This window comes from Trichosurus vulpecula, chromosome 4, assembly GCF_011100635.1.
Source record: "Trichosurus vulpecula isolate mTriVul1 chromosome 4, mTriVul1.pri, whole genome shotgun sequence".
Classification (NCBI taxonomy): Eukaryota; Metazoa; Chordata; class Mammalia; order Diprotodontia; family Phalangeridae; genus Trichosurus; species Trichosurus vulpecula.
Genome location: NC_050576.1, coordinates 80,331,268 through 80,353,317, shown reverse-complemented (window position 1 = coordinate 80,353,317; position 22,050 = coordinate 80,331,268). Strand labels below are relative to the sequence as shown.

General features: G+C 40.1%; 1 protein-coding gene across 1 annotated transcript in view; it reads left to right on the top strand.

Moving 5' to 3' along the window:
- The window catches only part of NIBAN1 (niban apoptosis regulator 1), a 211,020-nt gene that overhangs the window by 152,344 nt on the left and 36,626 nt on the right, over positions 1–22,050 (top strand). The window contains exon 6 of the mRNA XM_036758153.1: positions 11,068–11,183. Within this exon, the coding sequence (XP_036614048.1) occupies positions 11,068–11,183 (116 nt within the window). The remainder of the gene's footprint in view (positions 1–11,067; positions 11,184–22,050) is intronic.

The following is a 22,050-nucleotide window of genomic DNA, read 5'->3' as shown; positions in this document are numbered from 1 at the left end:
AAAATCTAACTTGCTCCCTCCCAAAGCTCTTGTTTCTGTTGCAGATCTCCAGTCACTCTGCTTTGTGAGCTGCATATTCAACAATAATAATAACAAACCCAGAGCATTTCTCTTGCTCTTTGACAAAGCAGCTGAGTCTAGTATAGCTGCTCTGAAATCTTGACCTTAATTAGAAAGCAGTTACCAAAGCTTTGAACCCTAAGGAACTGTTTCATTAAGTCTGGGCTAATTAGTCTGTATAGTTCAAGTGGGGATCTTCAGGATCAGAAGACCTTTGCAGAGTGGACTGGGCTGGGGTGTTGACTATTAATACACATAATGTGTTGAATAAAATGGAGACATTCTAGAAGGAACATGGGTGTAGGTTATTAACAAACCCACAGAGAGTAGGGAAAAGAGGCCAGTGGGAAATGTCCATAACTGCTTGAAGGGAAAGGAAAGGTCAAGACAGTAACAACAAATGCTTGAGTCATGCAGATTTGTTAATAGAAACAGAGGGGTTTATGACGGTAAATCAGGAGCAGGTAGGTTATTACCACCAGAAATTACAGAAAAATATTCTTCAAGAATCCAACAAGGAAATGAGGAAAGTTACAGAAATTTGGTACTTAACCAGTACTTAAAGTCATTTGTGTGTCCTTTCCTCTCCCCCTTAGAATGTGAGCTCCTTGAGGGCTGGGAGCCCCACTGTGCTAAGCACCTGGCACCTAATTAGCACTTGATAAATGCTGGTTGATTGACTACTTGACTGACTTGACCTCTTAGTGCCCCAGATGATTCTAAGTTAAGAGGAGCTGACAATGATGATTAGTGGAAAGTTTCTGTCCTGGGATTTCCTTATCTCGATGATATCATGGAACTGGACTAAATTTGTACAACACTTTATATTTTTGAAATGCTTTCAAAGACATTATCTTATTTCATTTTATTCATCCAACTCTTGGATGGGAGTAGAGGAACAGGGATAGTCTCTCTCCCTCCCTCCCTCCTTTTGGTTGCTCATTTATCAGCACCCCATGGATAGGTCCCTTGAATCTTCAGTGCCAGTATAAGGATTATACACAACACAAGCTTCAGGTGCCCCCTCCCTCTAAAGACTGTTTTGGGATTGTGGTGGGTGGGTAACCATAGATAATAGGAATTCTGCTCTTGGCCAACGTATAATGAGAATAAACATAAACTTACAGTTAGTACTTCACAGTTCATAAAATACTTTCACTTTCATCATCTCAATTGAGTTTTACAACAAACATGTAAAGTAGGTGATGTGTTTTATCTCCTTATCTTTCTGATAAGGAAAATGGAACTTGGGTGAAAGCATAAGACAGAGGTTGTCACATCCTAAAAGAAGAGCCCTGACCCAGTCCTCCCACCTTTTGACTTCAAGACCATTCCTGTATACCATACCATCTCCTATGAAAGTTGGAAGAGGAGAGCATATCTAGAGCTTTTAGCAAAAGTGAAGCAGTAATAGCTATGGGGGAACTTTTAGATACCAAAAAGAAGTCATTGGCAGAAAAAATGCAGGGACCACCTTACTGAGAGAGCATTTCTCAATCAGTTTTTGGTGGACACTTACAGCAATGATCTTATTTTCCAGATTCCAAATCAGGACACATAGAACATACTTCAAAAAGCTTCAGATTACAGGCAAAGTAACAAAGTACAGTAGTCCCTAGAAATGCTGACCTTCATCACCTCATGCAGCAAACAACTTTGCTTTCCTGTCACAATTTCCTGGGCAGGTCATCCAATACAGTGACAATGCAGTAGGGACAACAGTGGTATGGAGTTAGCTTGATATTTTTATTAAAGAATTCTGTCTTGGTTAGTGAAGTTATATGAAACAAACTATATATGACCTCAGTGGTACCTACTATAACCACCCCCTTCATTGTATAGTCTCCCTAACTGTCTGTGGATGTCTCTGGCTTTGCCTTCTTGCTCTGAAGTCCTTTCCAGCCTCTTACTTAGCCACTGGCTTTGGTTATCTTATCTCCCTGGTTTAACCTCATATGATTTTCAGTGAACTTTCTTCCATCTTGACTTGAACATTCCCCCTTTCCTCAGGAGTGTTCTTTTCCCCTGTTCCTGTTAATTACCTCCAGTCACAAGCACTGGTTGTCTCTATTCTTCCGGTTAGTAGATAAAACTTAGGCAGGGCTATTCAATTAGAAACCAAAATTGCCAGCACCACTTTTATGACTGCAAATATTCTATGACATGTATATTTTTTATTGGATTTATATGGATTTACTGTAATGCTTACTTACTCATTGGATTATTATTTGCCAAAATATTTGGAATTTCCAGAGCATTTTCATAGCTTGTGGAGGAAAAAGGACAGAATATTTAAATATTTAAAATGGGGAAAATCTGGGGGGTATGTTCAATGTGCCACAGTGAGTAAAATATGATATAACACTTAGATTTGTGGCTTAGTGGTTTGAGGAGGGGAAGGGAAAGGAACAAACATTTATATAATTTCTTGTGTGTGCCAGGCACTGTGCTAAGCACTTTATAAATATTGTCTTATTTGATCCTCACAACAATCCTGGGAGGTAGGCACTGTTGTTATCTCCATTTTATAGTTGAGGAAACTGAAGCAAACAGGTTAAGTGACTTGCCCAGGGTCACATAGCTAGTAAGTGTCTGAGATTGGATTTGAATTTGGGTCTTCTTCTGACTCCAGGGCCAGCTCTCACTGTGGCACCTAGATGCTTGGCTTGATTCTGCTTCCCTATCCCTACTCTGTTTCCCTGAGAAAATTCTAACAAGGAGCAATGATGTTCAGAGGTGTTTGGGTCAAGTATGGTGGGTGAAGAAAGCAATTCCTTTCTTTTCCATGCTATATTCCTGAACTATTTGCTGTAACCCCAACTTGCATGGAGTTTCCAGACCAAGAACTTCCCAGCAAACATTTTGAAATCTGAAAGCTGGAGAGCTAGACAGCCATAAAGATATACTTCTGCAAGAAATGCACAGGGAATCACTTAGTTGACGTGCACACTCACAGAGCATTGTAGACCCCATCACAGCTAGGATCTAAGGAAGTCATAGACACAATCTCTAACTCAGGCAGTTTGCAGTCTAAAGTGAACCTTTCAAGGCAGCTACTACTGAAGTTGCTGGGACTGAGATGAGTTGGATTCTTAGTTTGCTTGTGGGTAAGAAAAAGGAAGATAATTAACATCTTAGCTCCCTATTTTCCATGGGATTTAGCTAAAGAACTAGAACAGGAAGTTAATTAGCTTGTCACCCTGGTTATTTGATATCCATTTTTCTCGGAAACACCTGTACCTTCTGAAAAAGTTCAATGATCCTTTAGCAAACAACTGAGGGAGAGGTAGAGAATAAAGGTTGTAATTTTTATCTTTTAATGAAGCAAACCTATGCTCTTTCCTTATTTAAGGGTCTATATTAAAAAAATAAAGAGAACGTTTTATGATGAATTCATTTTGGAACTAATTTTCCATGTTGTGGATGGAATAGGTGAGATAGAGTTTGAATTAGTTCTGATAGTGAAGATTCAGTCAGGTCACCAAGAGTAAACTGAATTTTATTAGGCTTCGCTGCCAGTGATGAATTACTATAATTTTCTGTCATGGTAAATTTGGTTACTAATACTTTCAGTCTCTGAGTGTGGTTTGTTTACCCCTCCCTGGACCATAATTACTCCTTCTCTAGCCCTCTTTTGGTCATTCTCCCTTTCCTTCTCTTTCATTCTTCTTCCACATTTCCCCCCAACCATTTCTTCCGTTATATCTGAAAAAAAATATTTTTTCAATGACCACCTCAATAAGAATGTTATTGCATGCTTTGTTGTGGCCACAAATGACCCGGACAGAATTTCAGTCACCTCCCTTAATTTTTGAGGTTGAGTGGAAGGGATAAATAAAGTTATGCTCCCTTCACGGGCTGGAGGAATTTAAAACTACATTCTCCAAATCCAGTGACTGGCCACACTTGCTCCATCCAAGTACAGTACCAGTGTTTTCTTCCATCTCTCTCGCCTTTGTTTGGAAATGGGAACAGCTGTTAAAAATAAGAGATCATGAGTCAATCCCCCAGTCCCAATGTAGTCATTAGAGTTTCCATTCCAGCTGGTGGAACCCCTCCCAACATGCTGTGCTCCCTATTCCAGCCCCCTTGAGGAAGTATTGTCAGTTTTATACACAGAGACCTCTGATCCAGTTGTTATACTAAGAAAATAATAAGGGATAGAAGGCAGTAATTTTGAAGACTAGGTTTTTGCAAAGAGTCTTCCTTGCGGCTTCAAATGTCCTTTTGATCAAATCCCTATGTTGATATTGAGCATCAGTCATGAACTTCCATTTTTTTAAGAAAGAGAGGAAGGATGGAGGAAAAAAGGGAGGGAAGAAAGAAAGGAAAGAAGGATGGAAGGAAGAAAAAGAAAGAAAGAAATGTATTACTTGTTCATACCATGGGAATATGGGTACAAGTGTCCCCTTTTGTTGTATAGCTCTTTTAATTTTCAGACTTTTCCCAGGATTTTATGATTTTGGGTGGGTTTTACTTTTGATTTTTTGGACAGTCTCTGTGATTTCATCAAAGATAGAAGCTCCCAGTGAGGACTGAGCTCTCTCTCTATGCCAGTCAGCACTTGCTATGCAACATATGGTTGTAAAGAGTTGCAGCTGAAGAGTGGAGTGGCTTGTTCAGTGTCACCTATCGATGTGGATTTTGTGTTTTTAGGGTTCTCCTCTCTTTCCTTATTAAGGACAGCACAGTAACCTTTTGATGTAGTAGTACAAGCCTCAGGAAATTTCATCTAGAATTCTTATTTGTACATGTTTGAAACCTAGAGAAAGGCAGCCTGGTGATTAGAGAAGAAACCTTGAAGCAACCAGGGAGACCTGAAGTTGAGTCCTGCCTCTGATACATATGGTAACTAGGTGGCACAGTGGGCAGAGTGCAAGACCTGGGGTCAGAAAGACTCATCTTCCTGACTTCAAATCTAGCTTCAGATACTTAGTAGCTGTGTGACCCTGGGCAAGTCACTTCACCCTGTTTGCCCGTTTCCTCATTTGTAAAACAAGCTGGAGAAGGAAATGGCAAACCACGCCAAGAAAACTCTAAATGGGATCATGAAGAGTTGGACACGACTGAAAACAGTTGAACAACAACAACAATCTGCTCTGTCCATTAGGTTCAGTTAAGCCTTTTTCCATAGCAAAGCAAATGCAAATTCTGTCTTTCCCTCTTTCTAACCAGAAAGAACAATAGTGAGCAACCAAGCACCCATGAGAAGTTTCCCCTTTCTCAGATTGTAGTTGGTGCTAGAGAGTAATAAGGATTATACACAGCAGCTCCCTTCTAATCAGCACAGTAACTGAAGAGTTCTCTTACCTTAGCCAGCCTTTCTCCAGCCAGTCCTTAAAGTAATAACTTTTTTCCAGTCAGTGGACTTCCAGCAGAGTAGCTGCATGCAAAGCCTTCCTATCAGCTCAGTTCCTGTCAAGTTCTGTATTCTGTCTCTTGTACGCAGCTTTCCTTATAACTTTCTAAATTCAGTCCCCAGCTTCTGAGACTCTTGAGCTCTGCATACTCTTTTGCTTCTTCTATCTCTTCTTATAGCTTCTTCTCCTGCAAATATTTTATAACTTCCAAAGCCTCAAATCTGAGCTTCCTGGTGGTCAATGACTCAAAATTGTGATGCAAACCTCAAGAAATCTGCTTTTCTGTCAGGTATGAGCCCAATATTATTTAAAATGTTCTCCCTTGACTCCCCAAGCAGTTATTTGGTTTAATTTACAATTTTGTCTATTATAAACTACAAATCTCTAAAAAAAATCTTGTCTACTATAAACTACAAATCTCTGAAAACAATTACAGATACACAGGCTAATGGGCCACAATTTCCCATAGCTATCATTATCCTACTCATTGCTCTGCCTTCAAACAGATCCTCTTGGTACATTCATCTGAGGAACAGTTCTCTATATGGTTCTCAGAACAAGCTGTTTTTCTCAGGCATGTTACCTGAGGGGCTATGTTTCTTCACAAGTTGATTTTATCTGTTTTCCTTACACAAATGTTCTTTTCCTGTGCCTTTCAACAACAAAACTGCATCCATAAAGGACAGTCCCTTACATATACAAAGTAAATGTGAGGTCATTAGGAGAGGCACTGGAAAGTGGAGGGAATGAGAGAGGAGGATCACCTATAGAAGAAGTGGCACTTGAGCTGAGCTTTGGAGTAAGCTACGGATTCTAAGAGATAGAGGTGGGTGCAGACTGCATTCTAGACATGGGGAACAGCCTGTGCAAAGACAAAGAGATGGTGGACACAGTGTTGTATTCGAGGAACACCAAGAAGGCTGGTCTGGCTTGACCATAGAATGCATAATGGGGAGCAATATGTAATAAACCTGAAAAGGTAGGTGGGAGACAGATTGCTAAGGGCTTTAAATGCCAAACAGAGAAGTTAGCAGGTGTGGTAGAAAGCCACTGGAGTTTGTTGAGCAAGGGTATGACATGATCAGATCTTGTTTAAGGAATATCATTTTGGTGGCCATGTGGAGGATGGATTGGAGGTGGAAGAGAGACTTGAGGGAGGGAGAACCATTAGGAGGTTATTGTAATAGTTCTGCCTAGAGAGGTGATAGATACCTGAAGTTTGGTGGAGGCCTTAAGTATAAGAAGGGAGGGAAGGGGGAGAGAACAGGCATCTTTTTTTAAAAAGCTTCTCCTATGTGCCAGGCATATATCTAGTACTAAGAACTATAAATATCTCATTTGATCTTTACAACAAGTTTGCAGGGTAGGCGCCATTATTATCCTTATTTTACAGTTAAGGAAACTGAGGCAGATAGAGGTTAAGTGACTTGTCCAGGTTCACATGGCTAGTGTCTGAAGCTGGACTTGAACTCAGGTCTTCCTGACACCAAACCCATATCTCTATTCACTGCATCAACTAACTGCCAGATAATGAAAGTTGTTGTGGAGGTAGGATCAACAGGACTTGGCAAGTTATTGGAAATAGAAGTGGGGAGTGAAGGGTGTTGAGGAGTTGAGGATAACTGAGACTGTGGATCTGGGTAACTGGAAGGACGATTGTGTCCTCAGCAGAAATTAGGAAGTTTAGAAAAAGGGAGTGTTTTAAGGAAAAGATAAGTTTTACTTTGGACATGCTGAGTTTGAGATTCCTCTGGGACATCCAATTGGAAATGTCCAAAAGGTTATTAGTAAGGTAGGCCTGAAGTTCAGTAGAGAACTAAACATATAGATCTTGAAGTCATCTGTGTAGAATGAAAGAATGAATGACAGAATTGATCTTCTAACCCATGAGAGCTATTAAGATCCCCAAGAAAGAAAGAGAGTGTGGGGAGAGAAAAGAAGGCAGTCCAAGACAGAGCCTTGGGGTACAGCCACATTTAGAGGGATGGACATGGATGGGGATCCACAAAAGGAGAGAGAGAAAGATCAGATTGGGAGAAGGAGAATCAAGAGAGAGTAGTTTCACAAAAATGTAGACAGGAGAAAGTGTTCAGAAGTGTAGTGTGATGCTACAGAGAATTGGAGAAAGGCAAGTACTAAGAAAAAGCACTAGATTTGGCAATTAAGGCATCATTGGTAACTCTGAAGAAAGCAGTTGTGGTTGAGTGGAGATGTCAGAAGCCAAATTACAAGGGATTAAGAAATGAATGTGAAGAAAGAAAATGCAGGATTGATCATTTGAACCCAGATCCTCTGATTCAATACCAGTACTTTTTCCCACATACCAAACCGATCATTTACAGTTGGTTTCCATTTTTTGAAGCAGAAGCTGTTGAAATTCCTGGTCTTTTTACTATGGGTCTTTTCAGTTCTACAGTTTGCAGCATCTTCCATCACACACAGACTTTGGTTCATGTGACTGCCTAAAACTGACCCATCACAACCTTAAAAGAAATATTTTAGAGATGAGGAAACTGAGTCTCAAAGTGGTTCAGTGACTTGCTCAAGGTCACACAACTGGTACCCAGCTCTTCTACTTCTAAAATCAGTGCTCTTTCCATGACACCATGGGACCCACCTAATAACTAGTCAAGTACATTGTACAAGGGGATAAAAGTTCTGATGGAGCAGGATACTTCAATGGATCTATAATCTCCTATCTGTGGAATTCTCTTCCCCAATACAGATTGCTAATTCATCCATGCCTTTCCCTTTGTCATTCTTGTCCAGCCTACATAAATCCCCCATTTGTTCAAAACACTTAGTTTTTAAAATATGTGAAAGTTACTTGGGTGGTCAGCTAACCTCCCTTTTTAGTTATCCATGCCCTTGATGATATCTCTTCTCTTATTAACACTATCTTCTACTTATATTCACCATGACTCTTTCCATGGCTCACCGTTGGGATTTTTCTGAGATCATGGTGTCCCATGATTTGCAGCCATATAGTATCACTGGCAGAATATTGGTGTTTAAAAAGATGGGCTTTTTACTGCAGGGAGCAGCTGGAGATGATTAAAAGTGCAGTATACTTTTCCAAATGCAATCTAGCCCAATTTCCATCCTCTATTCAATTCCAGGCCCACATTCATGTCCATCTGCAATGTCTGTAAAAAAGAGAGAAAAGGAGGAGATAATTTTGGAGCATGAGACATTTCTCATCCTGCAGTGAGCAACATAAGAAATCTGGAGCAAGAGAAAATGGGAAGAGGAAAGAGGCTCCTTCTACGTGCCCCAAATTAACTGCCTATTTAACAATTTCACCTGAATTTGGCCCTGGTACCAACTCTGAACATTTTTGTTTTCCATCAGAGAGTAAGGTGTAGTGGCTAGAGGGCCAGTCTCTGAATAAGAAAGACCTGGGTTCAAGTCAGATATGTGCTAGAGCCAAGCTGAACTAGCTTACCAGAGTTGACATATTTTCAGCATGAGCAATCACACCTTGGCAAACAGTGCAAATCAGGGCTCAATTTATTATTTTGTTGATTGTCTAGACTTAAGAACATGGTGGAAAGCATGATAATAATTCAGATTAAATTTAAAACTATGTCATGCATACGTTTCTTCTGGAGGGGAGAGCCAGTTGTTCAACATCTATTAGTACACCCCTGGTTCAAGTCCCACCTTTCACATATACCAGTCGTGTGATCCTGGGCAAATCATTTAACTTCCCAGGGCTCTAGGAAACACTCTTAAAACTGCAAATTTCAGAGAAGGTGCTAACCTATATGGGTAGAGAAAATGTCTTTATCATAAAGTTCCATATGCTGGAGAAATCACAAGTCTTGTCTCTTTCCTTATGGTTAATTAGCCTTTTGTTTAGAACAGTGTAGTGGAAAGAATACTGGCTGGAAGTCAAGACCTTTCTCTCCCAACCTCTCTGTCCCTGGCTAAATGTGTGACCTTGGGCCAAACACTTCACTTTGATAGGCTTCAGACTCTTCCTCTGTTTTCATCTCTGAATTCTATAATTAATGGATTGCAAGCTATAACACAGGTTCCCAAACTTCTTTGGCCTACCTTTCTAAAAAAAAATTACTCAGAACCCCCTGAAAATCTCCCCTTTAACTTTTTTTGAAATGTACATCATTTCAAAAAATATATAAAAAATTTTGTTTTTAAATGACGCATCTTAAATCTAATAATTTATTGCAAATTTGTGGGAGGGTTTCCTGCATTGAAATTTTGATGATGCAATATTGTGCCATGTAACCATGTAGTATTATATTGTAAACAAGTCATTACACATACATATTCCTACTCATGCAGGCTGGACTTTTGCACAACATGCTTGCCTGCCAACACTTGCTTGTTAAGACCTGTCAGCGGACTTGACCATTGATCAGTTATAGCTGGAAAATAATGTAATCACTATGACTTTAACTCTGTAATACAACAAATGAAACATGTATGAACAGTTTTTCAAATTTTTATTTTCTCTTTATGCTTCCACCGCCCCCTTATTTTTATTCAATGCTCCCCAATTGCAAATAACTAAACTGGATCATTCCAGTACCCCCCCAGGGGGCAGTATTGCCCACTTTGGGAACCTATGCATGGACCCACAGATTTATAGACCATAAGATTATATATCATAGGATCATAAATCTCAAGCTAAAACGGACCTCAGAGGACATTTACTGTAATCCAACACCTTCATTTTATGATGAGAATACCGAGGTCAAGGGATATTCAATGATTAGCCCAAAGTCAGACTTGTAGAAAATGGCAGAGGTGGAGTTTGGACCCAGGGACTCTGGCATCAGAGCAGATGTATGATCTTGTCCTGGTCCTACAGCCCTGCTTCTCTGTAGGAGCATTGGACCGTGGGCTCATGGGATCATGGATCTAGACCCAGACTAGTCCTCAGATATCCTCTCATCTGACCCCTCATTTTATAGATAAGAAAATGAGGCCCAGAAAGGTCAAGTGAATTTCCCTAGATCACACAGCAAGTACTTACTAAACTCTAGGGGCTCCTTCCAGGAGACAATATGAACTTGTCTAGCAGCATATATAAGCTCTTCTGCTTGATAAAACCCTTCACAAGCTGGCACCAACCTACCTTCCCAGCCTTATGACACATTACTCCCCTTCACACACTATATGCTTCAGCCAACCCATTCTTCTTACATGATATTCCCTTTCCCATCCCTGTACTTTTCCTTGAGTCTAGAAGGCACTCTCTCCTTCCTTCTGGCTCCCAAAATACCTAGTTTCCTTCAACATTCAGCTCAAGCCCTACTCTCTACATGAAGGCTTTCCTAACCCCCAACTACTACTGCCCTCTCCTCTAAACCACCTTGTTTCTACTTTACTGTCCCTGTCTATGTAGAGGTGTCCCCAGTAGAACATAAGCTCCTTCAGGGCAGGGCCTGTTTGGCTTTTGTCTTTGCTACATCCTTCCTCCAACACAATGCTGGGCACATAGCAGACACTTAATAAGTGCTTGTTGGCCGATTGATCGAAATGGCAGAACAAAACATTTGCAGTCCATTGACTACAGAATTTCTTGGACCATTTCACCTAAGTTAAAGCATATTAAAGAATCAACGGAAAATGTCAAATACTTTTTCTTGCTAATTACTCTGATCTTATTTATTTATAGATTATCTGAAGCAGAAAACATTTGAAGCCCAAGCCTTTTTAGAAGCGGTACAATTCTTCCGGCAGGAGAAGGGCCACTATGGATCATGGGAAATGATCACTGGGAATGAAGTCCAGGTAACGTTAGGCTGAACTTTCCTGGAATTGTCTTATTTCTGATGGCGATGGTAATTTAAGATAATGGTCTCAGTTGCAATGTAAGGGATAGTAATTCTGGAGGAAATTTTGCTCCTTATCTAAAGTTGTTCAATACCAACAAGAATGATTAAGCAGCAACTGTATATATTTACACATACATACATATTCTCTGTGCCAGAGAATACTAGCCAATGGAACTTCATCATAGAAATAGAAAGAGCCTTGCTTACATCTTTTTTCTACATAAAGAGTAATCCAACAATCCAGTAAAGTGAATGAGGGACTAAGAAGATGACAATTGCATTTACAAAATAGGACTAGGTTTTTGTTTTTAAATAAGGCCTCAACAAAGTTTCTACATATTTCACCCTGTTTGGTGATTTACTCTGATTAGTCATTGTAATTTCCTTTTTGCTTATTTAGTCCACACTGATTAATATCCAGTGTAAGCTGACTGCTGTATTAGGTACTATTCCAGGCATCATATTGCATGGATCTCCCTAAAACTATCCTCGACATGGTGACTATAGCTCTTGCAATGTGGTTCAGTTGTATGTATAATTAAACAAAGAGGAAATGTTGGACAGGATTTTAAAAATATGTATTTAGATATAGGCATCCAGATTCCAAACATGTAATTCTTTTTTTCCCCATGTCCCCGAAGAGTCTTGGGGTCTGTGAGACCTGTTATTGGGAGCCAATACTAGGAAGATGCCAGATGGCTCTTGGCCTCTCTATGGTCATTAAACTTCTAAAGCTCAAAACATTTTCTCAAGGAGACAGGGCTGTTCTTTATTGCTTTACCATATGACTCAGAATCTTCCTTTCCATGGAGTCCAAGCCTATTTATTTCCCAACATGAGACAAAGAGCTGAGCTTGGACAAATTCTTACTTTCTGGATTTGAGGTGTCCCTAGTGCACTCATTAGAAATTCTAAGAAGAGAAAGAAATCAAATATTTATGAGAGACAAAAAATAAAAGCTTATCACATCATATGATCATTAGATTTAGAGTTAGAAGGCACATTAAAGGTCATCTGGTCCAACATTTTCATTTTATAGCGAAGGAAGCTGAGCCCAGAGGGATGCACTGATATCCCCATGGTCACAAAGCTTTGTGAGTGGTGCAGCCAGGATTCTAACTCAAGTCTTCTGATGCCAGTCTCAGGGTTCTCTCCACTCTGCTTTTGATCACTGACTATGTATACGTCTGTGTCAACAACAGCAATTTATTAAGGTACTTAATAATACTTAATAAGCGCAAAGCCCTGAGGTTACAAAGACAAAAACAAAACATTTCCCAGCTTCAAAGAGCTGATATTCTGCTGGTGGGATCTACCATGTATAGATTTAAAGAAGAATTACATACCAAGTAACACAAGGTAATTTTTAGGCAAAGGAACACTGTCAGCTTACTGTGGGCAAGTTACGTATGAGCCTCAGTTTCTGATCTGTAAAATGAGGGTATGATCAGTGAATACTTAAAGAATTTTAAAATTCAGGCTATTCACTGGAAAATTAAATGCTGAAGCTGAAGCTTAAGTGAGTACTTTGGACACATAATGAGGAGACGAGATTCATTGGAAAAGACCCTGATGTTGGGAAAGATTGAAGTCAAAAGGAAAAGGGGATGGCAGAGGATGAAGTGGATAGACAGTGTCATGGCAAAAAAAAAAAAAAAGAATGTGAACTTGGAAAGACTTAGAGAGATAGTGGAGGATAGAAGGGTCTGGTGTGCTATGGTCCATGGAATCACAAAAAGTTGGGCACAACTGAACAACTGAACAACAGGAAAATGAAGTCATGAGATATGATGACCTCAAAGGTGTCTTCTAACTCTAAGTCTATGATCCCATTGATCAGCTAAATTGGAAAAGGCCTCATATTGGAGATGGTGCCTGAGCTGGGCTTGGATAGAAGCTAGGGAGAAGAGTCTACAAGGTAGAAATCAGGAGGGAGAGCAATTTAGACTTGCGGGGAGGGGAGTAAAAAGGCACAGAGGTGGGAAATATGTCATCTGTGGGTAGGGAATAGCTAGCTAACCTGTTGGACTAGAATGGAGAGTAGGCGAAGAGTAGTAATATGAAATAAGGCCAGAAAGGAAAGTGGGAGTCAAATTGTAGAAGTGCTTAAATGCAGGCTGAAGATTTTATATTTTATCCTTGAAGTAATAGGGAGCTATTGAGTGTTTTTAAGTAGGAAGAGACAGCATGGTTGCATCTATGTTTTAGGAGTATACATTTGGCAGAAGAGATTAGAGACCAGTTAGAACCCTATTGCATTAGTTTAAACAAGAGGGATAAAGGGCTGAATTATGGTATAAATTAGGTGGAAGGGAAGGGAATAAGCATTTATATAGCACCTACTGTGTACTAGGCACTGTACTAAGTGCTTTAAAAATATTATTTCATTTAATCTGCATAACAACCTTGTGAGCTAGGTGTTGTTTTTATCTTCATTTTACAGTTGTGGAAACTGAAGTATGTGGTGATTTGCCCAGAATCACACAGCTAGTAGGTATCTAAAGATGGATTTGAACTCAGGTCTTCCTGACTCCAGGTCTGTTTTATCCACTGCACCACCTAACTAGAACGTGTGGAAAACAGCTTCCATTTCCACAGCACTTTATGGCTTACAAATTGTTTTTCATATATTGTCTCATCTGATCCTTGCAACAACCCTGGCAGGTAGGGTTATCTTCATTTTACAGATGAAGAAACCAAGGCTGCGAAAAGGTTAAGGCGCTTGCCCAGGGTGACACAGCTAGTAGGTGTCGGCCACAGGACTTGATCTCTAGGCTTTAAGACTCCCGCCTCTTGCTCTTTAGCCATGATATCACATGACTGCTTCCATAGAGAGAAGGGTACAGATGGGAGAGAGGTCAGAGAAGTAGAAACAACAAAACTTGACAAGCATTTGGAAGTGGGGGTGGAGGAAGAGCAGAAAGAGTTAATGATGACTCCAAGTTACCAACCTAAGTGAGTGAACACAGGGCTCTGTCCTTGACAGGGTTCTGGAATGCAAAAAGAGAGAGTAAAAGACCCTGTCCCTGAGGAGGTGACAGACAAGGGAAACATATACAGGAAACAACAAACGCTGAGAAACGCTTATAAACATCAGCGCTGGATACTGCTGTGACAAAGTGTTCTATGAAATGATGCAGGCAGTTAGAATAGGGTTGTAAATTTGTAATAAAGACATTACCATGAATCAAACTGAATTAAGTAGAGGAGAAATCAATATATGTTGGAGTCATGAAGTAACTTAAACTCCAGGGAGGCCTGGCAGCAGTTCCCAGAGTATTTACTCTCTATTTATGAGGCCAGCATCCCATTGGAATGCATTGATGATTATTATTTTCTGTTAAATTCTAGGTGGGTGTGCGTACTGCCTTAGCTTGTCTTTCCTTTGGCTCTCCTCCATAGTACCAGAGGATGTCCCAATCATTGAGTCTTTGCTCCCTCATAACTTAAGTATTTTTAGTAGAATTATAAACTTAAAGAATTTTAGAACTGGAAGGAACCTTTGAGACATCCTCATTTTATTAAATGGATCACACAGCTAGTTAATAGCAGTAGTATTGGACATGCCAGAGCCAGAACTAGAACTAAGGTTGGTCGCTGGGTTTTCAGTCCAGTTTCATAATGCCACACTGCTTTCTGTAGAGATGGTAGGATCGTTCTACCCAAGGAAATCAAAGACATTGGAGCTTGAGCCTTAGACACAAGAATATTTTTAGGGGCACTTTGTATAGCAAGAGAGAACTGGAAAGAAAGTGGGTACCCATTAATTAGGAATAGTTGAAATAATTGAAATTTATGAATGTTATGGAGAACTATCACTTTCAGCGTTTCAGTAGAGAGGTGGTAAGCTAAGGGTGTGTAGTGAGCCCATACATATCTGACAATGTGTTGATTTGTTTTATGTAGCGGAACTTTTCTACTACAAAGAAGGGTTGTGTTTGGAGAAGGGAGGGAAGTCACTAGGAAGTAATAATGTGTATATTTTTAAAGTACAGCCATCAATAAACTAAAATATATTTTTAAATGTAACTTGTGGTAATCTGACTTACCAATAGAAGCCAAGATATTCTGACTTTGCACTTGTTAAGCACCTACTATATGCCAGGCATTGAGGCAGCTAGATGCCTCAGTGGATAAAACACTAGGCCTGGAGTCAGGAAGACCTGAGTTCAAACTCAGCCTCAGACACTTACTAGTTGTGTGACCCTGGGGAAATCACTTAACCTCTGTTTGCCTTAACCCACTGGAGAAAGAAATGGCAAACCACTCTAGCATCTTTGCCAAGAAAACCCCATGGACAAGTATAGTCAACAGGGTAAAGAAGAGTTGGACACAACTGAACAACTTGACAACAGCTATTGATAATATAATTATAATATTGATGATATAAATAATATAGTTGTCAAGGCTTTGACAATAAAGCAAGACCCCTAGAGTGGCAAAGAACAGAACATATCCAGGCACTGCAGAGAAGGACGCCACAGAATGAGAGATTAAAGAAAACACACACGAGCTAAAGAGGATAAAATTTATCAGCTGATTTAAGAAGACAGCACAGACAGAGGCTCCCTCTGATCTATAGTCTTTTATTTAAAGCATTGCTCTGATTTTCATATTTCCTTCATACCAGCCAAGAGCTTACTCATAATGTACTAACCTAGGCAACCTGTAATCAGAAGACTTCCAGACAATTTGCGAGATTATCTTTCAAGTAATGACTCACTCTAAAAGCATGGTGTGCCCCCACAGTTGGTTCTGCACAATGGCTGTGGTTATTTTGGTACCATATCCAGGCTAAGCAAATAACTTAGCTTAACTTACCCATAAAGTTTGTTATTGTGGAACTAGTAAGGTATTTCTGAAATGCCTCACTGATTGATTCATTGTTTATATAAATATATATTTGTCTTCAAGTAACTGTACAGTTGGTCAGTAATAATGTTACCCTCTCTTCAGGGAACAAGGGAGGAGTCAAAATATTAGCATCATGGCATCATGGGAAATGCAGCATATTGGTTAGATATCTGGACTGAGGGTCAGGATAAACCCAGCTTCGAATCTCCCCTTAGACAATACCTAGCTGTGTGGGCTTGAAAAGACATTATAATCTCTTTGAGCCTTAGCTTCCTTGTCTTCAAAATGGAGATATTAATGCTTGCATTACCTACCCAGCAGAGTTAGTGTAAGGATCAGATGAGATAATACATACAAAGCACTCTGTAAACCTTAAAGTGTGATATAAATGTAAGCTAGAATTGTCATAGACTTAGACCTAGAAGAGACCACAGAGAAGGTCTAGTCCAACCCACTCATTTTATAGATAGTGTAATCCAGAGGTCCTAGAGGTGTTGGAAAGCATAGGTGAATGTCTTACAAAATTTGGGAGTTGGGAGGGACCTCAGCCACCGTCTAGTCCCACCCATATACTAAAAGAATCCCCACTGTAACACACTAAACACGTAACTGTCCAGTATCCACTTGAAGACTTCCAGAGAGGGAAAACTCACCACCTTTTAAGGCAGGTGGTCTGGGTACCCTTTTTAACCCAAAGAAAGGAACAGCAAGGTGCTAGGAAAAATAACAATACTATTGTGCAAAGGGAAATCCTGACTTCTAAAAACTGGACATATTTGAAATGGGTCAAGGTGTATATTGTAATCCTCTACTTTTAATGTGACAAAAAAAATGTTCTTTATAGTATAACTTAGGGCAATCTAGAACATAATAGGTAATTTAAGGCTCAGGGCAGCTAGATGGCTCAGTGTATAGAGTGCTGGGCCTGGAGTCAGGAAGACTCATCTTCTGAGTTCAAAATTGGCCTCAGACCCTCGCTACCTATGTGACCCTGAGCAAGTCACTTTACCCTGTTTGCCTCAGTTTCCTCATCTGTAAAATGAGCTGGAGAAGGAAATGGCAGACCACACCAATATCTTTGTCAAGAAAACCTCCAAAAGGGTCACAAAGAATTAGACACCACTGAAAAATGAAACAACAATTAATGCTTGTTCACTTCTCCTTTCCCCCTAATGATAGGGATACCCCGAGTCCTTTTTCTCTTTTGATTTTATAGTCTTGGTAGCCTCTTCTGCTTGTTTGGGCTTAATTCCCATCTCTGTGCTTATAACTCCTAGAGCTTTATATATCCAAGCTTTGTCTCTTTCCCAATCCCATGTCACCAACTCTTTACTGGACATTTCAATCTGGGTGTCCTGTATACATCTCAAACTTCACACTCCCAACTATTTCCTCCCCATGTCACGTAGCCATCTTCCTCATCCCTCCTGTCTCTTAGCCTTTGGGTCCCCCTATATGGATAGATGAGTTTTCATCTCATTTTGCATGGAATGCAGCCCTAACACCACCTCACAGACATCTCCACTATCTTTGCACCTGCACCTTTCCTCTTTCATGGCTCCTCTTGATGTTCTTTCTTCATTAGAATACAGTCCCCTTGGACTATCATTCTTTTTTCATGTAATTGTATCCCTAGCACTTGGCACCATAATTTGCACATAGTAAATGCTTAATAAATTCTTGCTGGTTGGTTCTAACCAGTCAACAAGCATTTGTTAAGCGCTTAAGTGCCATGCACTGTGCTAACTGCTGGGGGAACAAAGAAAAGGGGGAAAATGGCCTCAAACCCAGACCTTGCCCTCGAGGAGCTCACAGTCTAATAGAGGAGACAGCATGCAAACGATTATGTATGTATTTACCTATATGTACACTTATCTGTGTATATACACATATATAATCAAGTATATATCTTGTTTGTACCTTGTACAAATGGTCTATACAATATATGCGTGTGTTCCTATGTTTATATACATATCTCTATGTATATGCAGTATATATATGTTTATACTGGAACAATTGGAAATAATCTCAGAGGAAAGGCTTAGCATTAAGGAGGATCAAAAAAGACTTCTTGTAGAAAGTGGAATTTTAGTTAGAACTTGAAGGAAGGCAGGGAAGCAAAGAGATGGGGGATTAGGAGGAAGAGAATTCCAGGATGAAAAGCAGTCATTGGAAATGCCTGGCCTCCATTCCCCAATTAATAAATTGTCAAAGGATATGAACAGGCAGTTTTCAGAAAAAGAAATCACTATCAATCAAGACTGTCAAGAAGAAATGACTACCAATAGTCACATGAAAACATGCTCTAAATCACTGTTGATTAAAGAAATGCAAATCAAAACAACTCTGAGGTACCACCTCATACCTATCAGATTGGCTAATATGACAGAAAAGGAAAATGATGAAGGGCAGCTACGTGGCGCAGTGAGTAGAGCACCAGCCCTGGAGTCAGGAGGACCTGAGTTCAAATCCAGCCCCAGACACTTGACACATTTACTAGCTGTGTGACCTTGGGCAAGTCATTTAACCCCAATTTCCCTGCCCCCCCCAAAAAAACTAAAAGGAAAATGATGAATGATGGAGGGGATATGGAAAAACTGGAATACTGATGTACTCACTGTTTGTGGAGTTGTGATCTTATCCAGCTGTTCCGGAGGACAATTTAGAACTATGCCTAAAGGACTATAAAACTGTGCATACTCTTTGACCCAGCAATACTACTACTAGTCTGTATCCCAAAAAGATCAAAGAAAAGGGGAAGAGACCTATGTGTACAAATACACACACACACACACACACACACACGCACACACACACCAGCTCTTTTTGTGGTGGCAAAGAATTGGATATTGAGGGAATGTCTATCAATTGGGGAATGGCTAAGCGAATTATGGTATAGTATTGTGATGGAATACTATTGTGCCATAAGAAATGATGACCAGGGTGGTTTCAGAAAAACCTGGGAAGACTTATATGATTTAATGCAAAGCGAAGTGAGCAGAACTAGGAGAACATTGTATACAGTAACAGCAATATTGTAAAGATGATCGACTGTGAAAAACTTAGCTACTTTGGTCAATACAACAATCCAAGACAGTTAATTACAAAGGACCCAGGATGAAACTGCTGTTTACCTCCAGAGAGAGAGAGAGAGGGAGGGAGGGAAGGATGGAGGGAGGGAGAGAGAGAGAAAGAGAGAGAAGAAGAAGAAGAAGAAGAACTCTGAGTGCAGATGGAAGCATACTTTTTTCACTTTCTTTGTGTTCTTGCTTTTTGTTGTTGTTTTGCAACATGGCTGTTTTGCAACATGGCTAATAGGGAAATATGTTTTGCATGGCTTCACATATACAATTGAAATATTGCTTGCTTTTGCAATGGGTCAGGGAGGTATGGGGGGGGGAGAATTTGGAATGTTAAAGATAAAGTTGGAAGTGTTGGTTTAGAAGTTAGGAAGGAGTTTAGGGCTAAATAAATAGATCTGAGAATTATTAATATAGAGATGATAGGAACTGACGACATCACCAGGTGAAATAAAATTTTAAAAAATTAGCAAAAATAATAAGTTATGTGTGTGTGGGGGTGCTTCTTGTATGCTTCTATAATGTTGTTGCTGTTGAGTCATTTTTAAGCCATGTCCAACTCTTCACCCCTATATTTTGGGGTTTTCTTGGCAAAGATGGAGTGGTTTGCCATTTCTTGCACAGGGTCACACAGCCAGTAAGTGTCTGAGGCTGGATTTGAGCTCAGGATAATGAGTCTTCCTGATTCTAAGCCCAGCGTTACATCCACTTTGCCACTTAGCTGTCCTAGCTATATTTTGTGTGTGTGTGTGTGTGTGTGTGTACGTATGTACATATGTGTACATATATAATTACATATGCACATATATATATACATATACAATGAAAGGCAGCAGAAAAAAATTGGATTAAAAGTCAGAAGTCCTTTCTACCAGGTACTTTTTTTCTAGGGGCAACAATTGACATTTTTAAAGCTTTTTAAAATTCACAAAGTACTTGACACAGCTAGCAGGGATAGGAGATGAGATCTGAACCTAGGTCTTCCTGATTTGAAGTACAAAGCCCTATTCTCTGTCCTCTGCTGCCTATGAGGTGAGAAAGCTCCACTAAACTTAGCTTTTATATTCAGATTGGCAGCTTTAGGATGAATCTGAAACACAGGTGACTTCCAATTCTGGTTCAGACTATGTATGGGTCCTGGAGTGGCCATGACTCTAGACCAGGCCTGCACAATTTGCAGCCAAGGGCCACTTGCAGCACGCCAAAGGATCTCTGGTGGCCAGTGAAAAATGTAGAGGAAAACACAGTGAGATAAAAGCCAAGGACCCAGCACTTTTGGTATATCAGTTCCCCAAAGTCCCCAGGGTCTTTCCCCTGAATTCCCTATGCTTTTTAAGAAGATGGAAGGATAGTAAAGTGAAGGTTGGCTAATATATTGGCCCCACAAAAGGCCCTCACCAATCAGAACCTTGGGGCCCCAGGACTGGAGTTCTGTCGATAAAAGGGTTAAGTCCTCCAGGCATGGTCTCTGGTCCAGGCTAGAAGGCAGCTGATGAGATGGTAGGGATGTAAAGTTCTTTCCTTCCTCCTAGGATTGTTGTTCTAAACTTTTTCATTGAGAACTTTGAGAGTACTTGGAATTGAAGTGTTCAACTTGAATTTAGTAGCAAGGCACCTTGACTTTGATGAAGTCTGAATGTTTCAGTTTTTGTCTTGAACTCATCAAAACATACCTTTCCAGCCTCCTCTCATGTTATTTTCCTCTACCTAGTCTATACTTCAGCTAAACCAGACTTCTCTCTGTTGCTTGGCATGTGTCTTCTGCTTTCCCACCTCTTTGGCCAAATTGTTCCCTGCGGTTGGTGTGTTCTCCCTCTCAGCACTGACTGGTTGAAATCTTAACCATGCTTTAAGGCCCACCTCAAAAGCCATCTTTCCCGTAATTCCTCCTCTGATCTCCCTCCTTTGTCAGTGGCCTCCATCTTGCCCTGATGGAGAAAAGGATTTGATGATCTAATGAACTGTTGCATTAGCAGAGGGGCATCAATTAGACCGATGAGCTCAGGGCAAATCCTTTTCACTTTCCAAAGTTAAATTTGGTTGACTCTTTTATGGGGTGGAAGAAGGCGTGGAGAAGTAATTTTATCCAAATATTATTTTAAAATGAGTAGAACAGATGTTTTTTGGAGTGACTTCTCCCCACTTTTTAAATCGTCACCCCTAACTCACTCTGTGTTTTTTTCTAAGCCAAGTCCTTGCCCAGAGCCTCGTACTAAAGGCTAAGTTAAGGGCCCTGCCTGAAAAGATCATATTTACAAATAAAATAAAACGTCACTCCTGTTCTAATGACAGTGAAGGGGTGAGGAGCACTGATGATACAGTACATAAATTTCAGCTGAAGCACCAAAGACACGCGTTCCTTGGCCAAAGAGACCAATTCCTCCAAATGTTTTAGGACAGCCTTGCAACAAGGTAAAGAAATCCTGGGTCTCCAAAGTTGTTTTTCTTTTCCTCATACAAAATATGCCTTAGACCTACTTATTTGATAAGTGCATTTCTTTCCATTTTCTGGCCCTTTTATAATTTTGTAATAGGCTAAGGGAATGTGAGCATCTATTTGTTTGCTTTTAAATTTTATTTTTATGTTCAGTTCCAAATTCTTTCCCTTCCTTCATCCCTTTCTCCACCCATGGAGAAGGCAAAAAATATGATACCCATTGTACATATGAAGTCATGTAAAACATATTTCTGTATTAGCCAGTGAATGTCTATTTGTGGGAGACTTATCCAGAGTCCCTGTGCCCATTTTCTGCTCCTTCTCTGTCCCTACCTTTGAGCCATGAGAAAATAATTTAAAGGTAATAGTCCTTCTATCCTCCTATGCTCTAGTCCAGATCTGCTTTTGTATCCAGCTTCCAGCTGGATATCCCCTAGAAATCTCACATGTTA